The 12378-nt window shown below is 42.2% G+C and overlaps 1 protein-coding gene across 1 annotated transcript in view; it reads right to left on the bottom strand.

Annotated features, from left to right (window-relative positions):
- Window positions 1–11660, bottom strand: part of LOC123764871 (lactosylceramide 4-alpha-galactosyltransferase-like) — a 30943-nt gene extending 19283 nt beyond the window's left edge. Inside the window, exon 1 of the mRNA XM_069302413.1 lies at window positions 11511–11660. Within this exon, the coding sequence (XP_069158514.1) occupies window positions 11511–11660 (150 nt within the window). The remainder of the gene's footprint in view (window positions 1–11510) is intronic.
- Window positions 11661–12378: the final 718 nt, after the last annotated feature.

The following is a 12378-nucleotide window of genomic DNA, read 5'->3' as shown; positions in this document are numbered from 1 at the left end:
GGTTTAATTCCCGTAGTCTCTCCTCGTAGCTCATACCTCTCAGCTCGGGTACTAGTCTGGTGGCAAACCTTTGAACCTTTTGCAGTTTAGTCTTATCCTTGACTAGATATGGACTCCATGCTGGGGCTGCATACTCCAGGATTGGCCTGACATATGTGGTATACAAAGTTCTGAATGATTCTTTACACAAGTTTCTGAATGCCGTTCGTATGTTGGCCAGCCTGGCATATGCCGCTGATGTTATCCGCTTGATATGTGCTGCAGGAGACAGGTCTGGCGTGATATCAACCCCCAAGTCTTTTTTCTTCTCTGACTCCTGAAAAATTTCCTCTCCCAGATGATACCTTGTATCTGGCCTCCTGCTCCCTACACCTATCTTCATTACATTACATTTGGTTGGGTTAAACTCTAACAACCATTTGTTCGACCATTCCTTCAGCTTGTCTAGGTCTTCTTGAAGCCTCAAACAGTCCTCTTCTGTTTTAATCCTTCTCATAATTTTAGCATCGTCCGCAAACATTGAGAGAAATGAATCGATACCCTCCGGGAGATCATTTACATATATCAGAAACAAGATAGGACCGAGTACAGAGCCCTGTGGGCTGTGTGTGTGTACCTTATGAACTTATACCTTATGAATACCTTATGAAATACCTTATGAACAGATGAGAAACTTCTCATCTGTTCATAATTCCCCTTTCGGTATGCCAGCCTTTTGATTCCTAGTTCTTTTTTGGGGGAGATAAGTCCTAGCTCTACCAGGTACTCAAAGTTCAATACACTGTGGTCACTCATTCCCAAGGGCGCTTCCATCTTAACTTCCCTTATATCTCACTCATTTAGGGTAAATATCAAATCAAGCATTGCTGGTTCATCTTCTCCCCTCATTCTTGTTGGTTCTTTGATGTGCTGGCTTAGAAAGTTTCTTATTGCCACGTCCAGCAGCTTAGCTCTCCATGTTTCTGGTCCTCCATGCGGGTCTCTGTTCTTCCAATCTATCTTCCCATGGTTGAAGTCTCCCATAATTAGTAGTCCAGATCCATTCCTGCTAGCAACAGAAGCTGCTCTTTCTATTGTGTTAATGGTGGCCATATTGTTTCTATCATATTCCTGTCTAGGTCTTCTGTCATTTGGTGGTGGATTATATATGACTACGACTATAATTTTTTCCCTCCATTTGTTACGGTACCTGCTATGTAGTCACTGAAACCTTCACAGCCCTGAATATCCATCTCCTCAAAATCCCAGCCTTTTCTTACCAGCAGAGCTACACCATCCCCACCTCTTCCTTCCCTCTCTTTCCTCATAACATAATAGTCCTGTGGGAACACTGCGTTTGTTATCGTTTTCGTGAGCTTTGTTTCTGTGAGGGCTATTATGTCTGGGTTTTCCTCTAGTACCCGTTCTCCAAGCTCATTTGCTTTATTTGTAATTCCATCTATGTTAGTGTACATCGCTTTGAGGCTCACTTTCTTCTGTCCCTTCTCAAATCGCCTCCTTGGTGAGTGTTCTGCTGGTGGGGGAGGCTGTTCCATGGGTGTGAGGTGGACAACAGGGTCTCAGAGGATACTGGGATGAGGGGCGGGGGATCCAGTGAAGGGGGAGGGACAGGGAGGGTATGGTGTGAAAGGGGAGGGAGGACGGGAAGGAAAGGAGGGGAGGGAGAACTTGGGAGCAGGTGGGTAAGGGGTTCAATACCACCCACAGGATGGGTATGAGGGCCACATCCACCCACAGGATGAGTATGGGGATCACATCCACTCACAGGAAGGGTATGGGGTCCAATACCACCCACAGGATGAGTATGGCGTCGACTACAACCCACAGGATGGGTATGGGGCTCCAACCACCCATAGAATGGGTATGGGGCTCCAACCACCCATAGAATGAGTATGGGGTCCAATAACACCCACTGGATGTGTATGGCGTCCATTGCTGCGCGTCGAGTTTGAAAACCGCAGCATTCATCTCAGAACCATGCCTATTTCACGCAGATTCCTTAATAAACGTAAGAGCTTTATATGTCACAAGAAAGATAGAAATATAAGCTTCATTCTAAATACCTTACCATGGGCATATTTAAATTTAAAGCGAAGATACGTGTACTTCTATAATAGCCGAGCTCCGACCCCGGACAGATCGATCGACCGAGCAACTCTCTCACAGAACAATGTTTATTTTACGTGAATTCGTTAATAAACATATATGTTTTATATATCTCAAGAAAGGCAGACATATAAGCTTCACTTTAAACACTTTACCATAGACATATTTAAAGTTCTAATTAAGATACATGTATTTTAAAAATTACGGAACTCCCACCCCGTACAGACTGAACGACAGAGCAACTCTCTCTCAGATCAATGTTTATTTCACGTAAATTTGTTAATAAACACAAATGTTTTATATGTCTTAAGCAAGATAGAAATAAGAGCTTCATTTTAAATACATTACAATAGACATATTTATAGCTCAAGTGAAGATACATATGTTTTTATAGTAGCGCTCAGAAGCTTGTCGGGCATGGAGTGCAGACGCCTACGCACTTGCCGATATATTGTATAATTAACAAAGATACGCTAATAAAGCCTAAAATCTTATATGCCTCCAGAAAGACCGAAATATGAACATTATTATGATTGCACCAAATGAAATATATCATGTTCGAGAACAAAGATATATCAATTTTAAATTAAGTTTCGACTCTTGCTCGGGCGAGAGAGATGGGGCGACTCTCGCCCCATCTATTGGAGATTGTGTCCACTAAAGACCCAAAGCTACTCAAACCCTCCTAGCATTATTTAAGTAATGAAGTAATATGGTATATTTACTCACTATAAGGTGGGTGCTGAATGCAGAACATGAGAAGACATATATATTTACTACAAACTAATGTAATTTCATTATGAAATAAGTAAATAAGTAGCATCAAAGGAAGTCGACGGTCCAAGCGTCAATGTTGTGGAGCGACTTATCCAAGATATATCGTTGTTTGGAAAGTGTTTGTTGGCATATCCAGTTGTCGCACTTCTCTGCACAAATTATCACAAATTTAAATTATAATGTTAACAAGTAGAATACATATTTTTAATAAAATCTAACATAACTAGTCAGAAAACATTTAACATTTATTAAAAAATATATGTTTGGAAGTTAAATCGACTTCATAGGACAATAGTTTTGTTATATATACTCGCTATTCGTTGACATGCGTTCGCTACTTAAACTACCATGTACTGTACTTATGTAAAATCTCCCATGTCTCTTCGCTCATCTCACCGAACCCTACAGGCTCTGTGATATATTGTTTAATTAATTGAGATTCACAAATAAAGCTTATAATTGTATATGTTATCAAAAAGGCAGAGCTTAGTTTAGTTCATTTATTATGCACCCCATACCCATCCTATTGGCGATAGTGGAGTGTTACAGAGGCACATAATGGGCTCAGGGACTGAGCCCCACAATTCATATAGCCAAGCAAGTTATAATCTTGATAAGCTAGTTACAAAAGTCAATGCACATTGTCACATCAACAATGGGCTCGAGACTGACCACAAGTACAGTTTATAATTTAAGCAACTGACATATATGGAGTGCTAGTGTCACAATTGACATGTTTATCCTACACATAACCCCCTCTCCCCCATCCAATGGGCAGCGGTGGATAGGTTACAATCAAGTCGTTTTTTGCGTTTTATTCAGAGATTAGATCTTATTGGGTGAGGAAATATATTCATATTTTAAAGAAGGCTTTTTGGCTGATACTCTCCATTGATGTAAAGTATACAACCTTTTGAAAATCAATGTTAGTTTGATCTAGATATTTTAATTAACGAAAGTATTTATATACAGAATATGCGTTCATATTCAATGAGATATGTTTAAAAGAAAACCTGCTGCCAGAATACATCAATATATATATATATATATATATATATATATATATATATATATATATATATATATATATATATATATATATATATTGTTACGATAATCTCATTCAAGAGAGATTTGGCCTGCTCTTTCCTATCGTCATGTTACTTCAGTACATCTACTACATCTAGATACTACAAGAAAGTGTAGTACATATTTGGTCAGATAAGTTTTGCCAGGCGCAAACGTATCACACACTCGCTCTCCAACTCCCCCCTCCCCCTCGTCGCCGATCACCAAATTAGCATTTCCAGCCTTCCCGCTTCTGATTGGTGAATCGACGTCTGCACCACTGCACTTCTGCACCTCAGCGCCATCTACCTAGCCGATGTCTGGGCCTGCACCAGCCATTGGAGTCAGAATATTCTGTGCTCTCAAGCTGAAACAACCATCTGATATACGCTCTGTCTATTAGTGGATGTTCTCAGCCAGCGCTTTATTCTCAGCACCTGTTAATTTCATTTTGTCTTTATCCATTTTAGAGTAATGTCACAACTATATTATTTTATGTTATTTTTTAAATCTTGTGAGTTTGCACTGTACATAGCCAAGGAATTGTCTTATTCTTAATTTGTTGTAAATTTAATTAAAGTTTCATTGTTCATACTATTTGTTTTGCTTGTTTTACCTTACTTTGCCACAGGACACAACAGCTACACAGTCATCTTTTTTTTTTTAAATGTGATAGGCATTGACACCAGCCATTGGGAGGACTGCTGAACACCTTTATATATATATATATATATATATATATATATATATATATATATATATATATATATATATATATATATATATATATATATATATTATATATATATATAAACTGAAAACTCCACACCCCAGAAGGATTCGAACCTAGACAGCCAGGAGCACTATGCTGTGCTATGCACTGTTGTAATCCACAAGTTAGTAGGAATTATTAGCTAGAGGATCATTACTACAACACTTAACGAATGATGATTGGAAGTACAAGTAAGTAGACAGACTATGGATCATATATCTAAGAAAGGTCAATGGATTAAGACCGAAGCTGTTTAGCCAAATTAATAATTCCTGGAAAGAGGAATTATTCTTCGTCAGGCTTCTAGGATCAAGGTTACCGCTCTAGGGATAAGGTTAATCGGATTATACCCTCCTTGAGAGGCGGGGTGAAATGGTTGAGATAGATGGCTGACTGGATTCAGTCTGATTGTGGGAGTTGAACTGGCAAGTCCTCTGGATCCCCGTTGGTGGCAGCAACGAAGTGTAGCAGACAGCTATGCGAGAACCTGATGTGATCTTAGTGACGAAGTTAAGTCTGCAGTATGTGAGTATTGAATGAAAGACTAACCGGGTGTGGAGCGTTGTAGTAATCATTCCGTATTAGGGACTTAGGTGGAAGTTACGAGTGTGGGTGGTGATCGCGGAGGTCAAGTGGTCTATGGGTATTGGAAGTGTATTGACCTAATAGAGTATGTTAATTAATATAGTATTATTTGTCAGAGTCTATTCTTTGTAATTAAATGACAAAACCCGACGGCCTTTAAATACCTTCCATATGTTCATTCATTGTGTTCCAGTACAAACCTAGTGGTACGCCTCAAGGGTCTGGTGTGTATAGGAGTACACGGTTGCTGAGGCAAGGTGTTATGTGTTGTGTAATCGCTGTGTTCGGAATGAACCGGGGTTCAGCGTCACGACATATTTGGTGGCAGTGCAAACAGGTTTTGGAACACTGTGCAAGATGAAGGAAGTGTGGTTCTGGTTTAGTTGGTGAGGGAATGTTCGGGAAATGATAGACGTCGGGTTGTGGTGAGAACGGTGGTTACTAGACGGAGGAAAGAAGGGTCAGGTGAGACCAGGTCAGAGGAGTTAGTTAATTAAAGGGACTAGGCCATTGTGGGGCACATGTGGGGTTTATTTCTTTCTTTCCAGATTCACGCAACGAGAGACGGCTAAGAGGCAAGTCTGGACCACTGAAGCATCGGGATCCAAAACAAGTGCAGTGTTCGTAGTGCGGATTATAGAGTGTTCGTAGTACGGATTATACAGTGTTCGTAGTGCGGATTATACAGCGTGGCGAGGTAAACTAGCGCGGGTGAATGTGGGCCAGCGTGGGCCATGTGCGGGCCAAGCAAGCCTCACCTTGGAGCTTGTTTTATATCGTCGGTATGGTGGTAATAGTGAGAAACCGTTGCTAAGGAAAAATCAAGCGTGAAAACTACGTAATTTGAAGTTAATTAAATTTCATGTAAAGTGTAAATCGAATATTTTAAAGATAATAAAATATTGAGCGATTTTTGGTGTTGTCAGACGAAGATACAAAAAATAAGCGCAGTGAATTATGGACGCCTGGGCAAAGCGAGCGACGCATAATTTGACGTCAGGGGTTCGACGTCTAGCGTACCCTGGAGAGGGCCAGGGAGATTTTTTTGTGGGTGCAGGTAGCATTATGGAGGGTGTTACCGGGGGACACGGGGAGCGTGTCCCGTTGGTGGGGGTGTGTGGCGCCGGGAGTAGTGCATGGTTGTGTATTGGTGTTTGGACGCCAAGTGTAGTGCATGATTGTGTATTGGCGTTTGTACGCCGGGGTGTGTAGTGTAATGCACGTGTAGTGGCGTATTAAACGCCAGCGTAATGCATAGTAATTACTGTAGTGAAATGTGCATGTTTTGACTGTTGATATTATGGATGTAGTATAGTGCATGACATTGTTGGTATTGTAGCGCCAAGGTGTAGCATGTGTAGCATAACTAGTTGTTGTAACACCGGGTGTATTGTAGACATTAGCGTTGAAGTATGTTAACGCAGGTGATAGAGTGTGGCGGGTGGCCACTACACAAGAAATTATGCCTGACGAGTGTTGGTCAGGTAATTAACGGATTACGAGAGAAAAGGGAGTGTGTGTGGCGTCTGGTTACTTATTGGTGGTGTTATTGGCGGTGACGTCTCGTGGTGTTTTGATGCGCTCTGGCGCAAGGCATATGCCTGTGGTGGTAATGGTGTTGGGGGACGCCGTGTGTGTTGTGTTGAGGGCGTTGGGGACGCCGTGTGTTGTGTTGAGGGCGTTGGGGACGCCGTGTGTTGTGTTGAGGGCGTTGGGGACGCCGTGTGTTGTGTTGAGGGCGTTGGGGACGCCATTGGGTGGTGTAGTGTGGTGGCGTTTGGACGCCTGGTATGGAGTGTGGTGTTGTGGAGTATATGGTGGCGCAGGGGCGCCAGGTAGTGGTCGGTAAGGTGAGTATCGGCGTGGCAAGGTCGGTGCGTTAGGACGCAGGAAGTGGTTGTGGGGATGTGTGGCGTTATATTGAGGTCATCAGTGGTTGGGATGACCAGAGGTAATGGTGTGTCGGAGTGGGTAAGTCTTATGGATAAGATGAAATGTGGATAATTGCCGAGTTGGTGGCTGCACTAGGCGAGCCAAGTCGATATATCTAGCAACACTCATAAAAGACTAATAAAAATTCATTATTCTCATTAAAATTTTCATTAATTATGTCGGAGTGGGTAAGTCTTATGGATAAGATGTAATGTGGATAATTGCAGGAGTTGGTGGCTTCAGTAGGCGAGCCAAGTCGATATATCTAGCAAGACTCATAAAAGACTAATAAAAATTTCATTTTTTTCATTAAAATTTTCATTAATTAAGTCGGAGTGGATAAGTCTTATGGATAAGATTACAATGAAGAATTACAAAATTTCAGGTGTTGATGGTTGCAGTGGGCGAGCCAAGTAGATATACTAATTTCTCATTAATTAAGTTGTTACAGGAATCTCGCTAGAAGCGAGCCAGTGGCAGTATGATGCTTTAGTGACATTAGTTGTGAAATGATTTTAATGAGGTATTTGTTGTGATAATATATGTGTATGTATATACTGTATATTACCTCATCGGCACCATTACTGAGTGTTAGGCTTGAGAAGGTCCCCCGGGATCATGTCACAGAGCTTCAGGTAGAGTAGAAGGGAAGCTATGAGGCTACACTCAGAAATTCTAGAAAAAAAAGGGGGGAGGAAGTGAAGCGTGACGTTATAGGCGAAATTCGCCCCCTGACATCAAAGCAGGGATAAGGGCCAGCTGCAATGGCTTTGCAGCTGAGCTCAGGCTATATACGGGGAGAGAGTAAGGAGCCGAGGGGGTGTTATGTAATAATGGGATCGAGCCAGGGGGCTCCGAGGGAATATTTTGCAGGTACAGCGGTCGGGAAGGTGTGAATACAGATGGACACACTCTGGGCAGATGGGCCTAGAGTAATGTGCTACAGCTGTGGTGAGCACAGCAAGGAAGGATGACCAGAGAGCTGTGAGGTATCTACAGCGTTCTGGGGTTGGTGCCCTGGAACGAGATGGCAGCACAGACCCGAGGGAACATGACCCTGGGGTAGGAATCTCCGTTGCTCTGGAGGCCAGGATCACGTTAGCTCAGAGCAACGATGGGACATTGACAACATTCACCAGGCTGGACAGCCTGGGTTTTGTCTGGGTAATGGAGGATCTATGACCTAGCAACCATGGGACACGAAGACAAGAGAAGTGATGCTGCCAATTGTGGAGGAGGCCAGTGAAACATTGTGTGATCATTGTAAGCCCTTATGTCAACAGTACAGGGCAAGATGTTAAATTATAATTAACTTGTTACTAAGGATGAAGAACCTTAGATATATATGTGTGTGTCTATATTAAAGACTAGTGTCATTTCTGTTTAAGTGCCAGCATTCTGGTCCATGTAATTTTATGGTTATGTTTGTATGTAATTATATGTCAGCAGTTTAGGTATATGTGCATTGTTGGAGATGGGAAAAATTATTACAGACTATTTTACCTGTGCTATGATGTGAATATAATGTATATGTTGGAGAAGTGTTGTGAGTCATGTCGGGGAAAATTTTAATTTATTTCATCGTGTGTATGATGAACTTATTGGATGATTTTTTAGTTGTACACATATGGTGGGTGCATCCTCCAGGTCCTTGCACTAATGGAGCCATTGCAATGATGCATATGGGGACATATGCGTGTTTAAGGAGGGGAGTGGTGTTGTAATCCACAAGTTAGTAGGAATTATTAGCTAGAGGATCATTACTACAACACAACGAATGATGATTGGAAGTACAAGTAAGTAGACAGACTATGGATCACATATCTAAGAAAGGTCAATGGATTAAGACCGAAGCTGTTTAGCCAAATTAATAATTCCTGGAAAGAGGAATTATTCTTCGTCAGGCTTCTAGGATCAAGGTTACCGCTCTAGGGATAAGGTTAATCGGATTATACCTTCCTTGAGAGGCGGGGTGAAATGGTTGAGATAGATGGCTGACTGGAGTCAGTCTGATTGTGGGAGTTGAACTGGCAAGTCCTCTGGATCCCCGTTGGCGGCAGCAACGAAGTGTAGCAGACAGCTATGCGAGAACCTGATGTGATCTTAGTGACGAAGTTAAGTCTGCAGTATGTGAGTATTGAATGAAAGACTAACCGGGTGTGGAGCGTTGTAGTAATCATTCCGTAATAGGGACTTAGGCGGAAGTTACGAGTGTGGGTGGTGATTGCGGAGGTCAAGTGGTCTATGGGTATTGGAAGTGTATTGACCTAATAGAGTATGTTAATTAATATAGTATTATTTGTCAGAGTCTATTCTTTGTAATTAAATGACAAAACCCGACGGCCTTTAAATACCTTCCATATGTTCATTCATTGTGTTCCAGTACAAACCTAGTGGTACGCCTCAAGGGTCTAGTGTGTGTAGGAGTACACGGTGGTAGTAACGGTTGCTGAGGCAAGGTGTTATGTGTTGTGTAATCGCTGTGTTCGGAATGAACCGGGGTTCAGCGTCACGACAGCACATGTCATACCTGGTTCCTTAACCACTCAACCACCGTGACTGTTCAAAAGACATTGGTAGCCGAGGCAATTTCACCAACATCCCGACAGCACTTGGTGTTAAGCTTGGAAATAGATATTGTATCGAATCACCTCACCTTGTGGGGCCACGTGAGCAACACAATTGCGAACAAGCTTGAATGATCCCTAAGCATATATGCAACCTAAAACTCCACACCCCAGAAGGATTCGAACCCAGACAGCCAGGAGCACTACGCACATGGCATACCTGGTTCCTTAACCATTCGACCACTGTGACTGTTCAAAAGACAATGGTAGCCGAGGCTATTTCACCAACATCCCGACAGCACTTTGTGGTAAGCTTGGGCATAGATATTTCATCGAATCACCTCACTTTGTGGGGCCACGTGAGCAACACATGTGGAGGACTGCAGGATCCGTGGTAGGTCAAGATGACTTCCCGGTTGCAATTCTTCTAACCATGTCATAGCTCAGTCGATTAAGGCAGCGTCTGGGATCCTCTAGGACGTAGGTTCGAACCCTTGTCAGGCTTAACAAATTTATTTGTGGATTTATTTATCCCGTATCTTTCTTATGGTATCTGTGCATGGGGTTCAACCTCTGCAAACTATCTCAAGCCCATCATCACCCAGCAAAAATCTCCTATCAGAACAACAACAAACTCTGCTTTCAGACAACACTCAGCTCCCTTGTTTAAATCCCTAAATATGCTAAACATAAATTCACTCCACACATTCTCTTGTGCCAATTACATTTACAAAACCCTTTTCTTAAGTGCAAACCATGTTCTGAAACTCTTTCTAGACAGATGTAATAGAACACATAATCACCACACCAGACATAAATATCTCTTGGTATCCCCAGAGTCAAACTTAATCTGTGTAAACACTATGCAAATAAAGGGAACTAGCCTATGGAACTCACTCCCTAACGAATTGAAAAGCTGTCCAACTTTTGCTTTATTCAAAAATAAAATAAAAAATACCTAATTTCATCTTCACAGTTTCCTACCTAGTGCTTTAACTCGCACTGTATCTAGTGCTACCCAATCCCCTAATATATGTACCTAAGCCACATAACTTTACCATTGTAATCTTCGATATCATCTGATATCATGGTTGTTGTATTGAGTGCATATTCTACTGCATTATTCCTTGAAATGATCCTCAAATTGTGCTACAATGAACCAATTAATATCCTTGATTTTTTTACCCAAATGTACCTAATATCCTTGTCATTATAGTATATTGTTATTATTGTGTATTAATATAATCTTTGTTTATTGTGGCAAAATTTCCTTCAATGTACCTGTAAACATTTTTTGTCAATTTTGATGGAAATTATCTGCTTAAAATTATCTGTTAGATTAAGGACTTGCCCAAAACGCTATGAGTGCTAGTGGCTTTACAAGAATGTAAAATCATCATTGCTATGTACTCTCTTAACCCCCAGTGTACCTTCTTGTATATATATAAATAAAAATTAATAAATAAATAATAAGTATATTCAAATCATAAACAGTACATGTCATCTTACTTTTAGTTTATTATTAAGTGCTTACCTTATCAAACCTTCCAATTTTACTGATTTATTACGTTATGGTATGTTCTAGTTACGTTCTAAAATTCCCTTTAGTATATCCTTGCTGTTATTAATGTTGAGGCAGTCGACTAGGGGTTAATGGCGGCTGTCCACGTGAGACAAGATTGTTACAGGTAACAGGCGCTCACCTTGAGCTGTAGGCGTCTGAGGAGGTAGCTGAAGCAAGTCCAGGCTTCTCTGTAGGCGAGGGGTGGAATGGAAGACTGGCGAGCTGCCACTATATAAGTCAACCAGGATATAGGTATGGCACACCATTTGGTCCGGGAGACATCTCCCATCACGCGGGGTGTTGTCGCACCACCACGGATCTCCAGTGTCATCTATTGATGCTGGTGATGGCTCGGGGGGGCCACCACTTGCGGGCTGCTCATGCCCGTGCCACCTTTTGGGTGGCTTCATGTTCATCTTAACACATTCACGTGAGAGACATCTCCCGTCATGCAGGGGGCAGTCGCACCTCCACAAATCTCCAGTATCATCTATTGATACTGGTGATGGCTCAAAAGGGGCCACCATGTACGGGCTATTCATGCCCGTGCCACCTTTTGGGTGGCTTCATCTTCATCTTAATACATTCACAAGGGAGACATCTCCCGTCATGCAGGGTGCATTCCCACCTCCACTGATCTCCAGTATCGGCTCTTGATACTGGTAATGGCTCAAAAGGGCCACCACTTACGGGCTATTAATGCCCGTGTCACCTTTTGGGTGGCTTAATCTTCATCAATCAATCTAGGTATGGCAACGGGAGACATCTCCCGTCACGCAGGGTGCAGCCGCACCTCCACAGATCTCCAGTATCATCTATTGATACTGGTAATGGTTCAAAAAGGCCACCACTTACGGGCTATTCGTGCCCGTGCCACCTCTTGGGTGGCTTAATCTTCATCAATCATCAATCTTAGGTATGGCAGCCCAGATCTAATAGGCGGGAGAGTAGGAGTAGTGGGCTGAGGTTCCCTGCTGGCTACTGAGGCGTGCGCGGCTCGCCCACGC

Source organism: Procambarus clarkii, chromosome 48 (genome assembly GCF_040958095.1).
Source record: "Procambarus clarkii isolate CNS0578487 chromosome 48, FALCON_Pclarkii_2.0, whole genome shotgun sequence".
Classification (NCBI taxonomy): Eukaryota; Metazoa; Arthropoda; class Malacostraca; order Decapoda; family Cambaridae; genus Procambarus; species Procambarus clarkii.
Note: the sequence above shows the minus strand (reverse complement) of the source record. Positions and strands in the feature narration are given on the sequence as shown.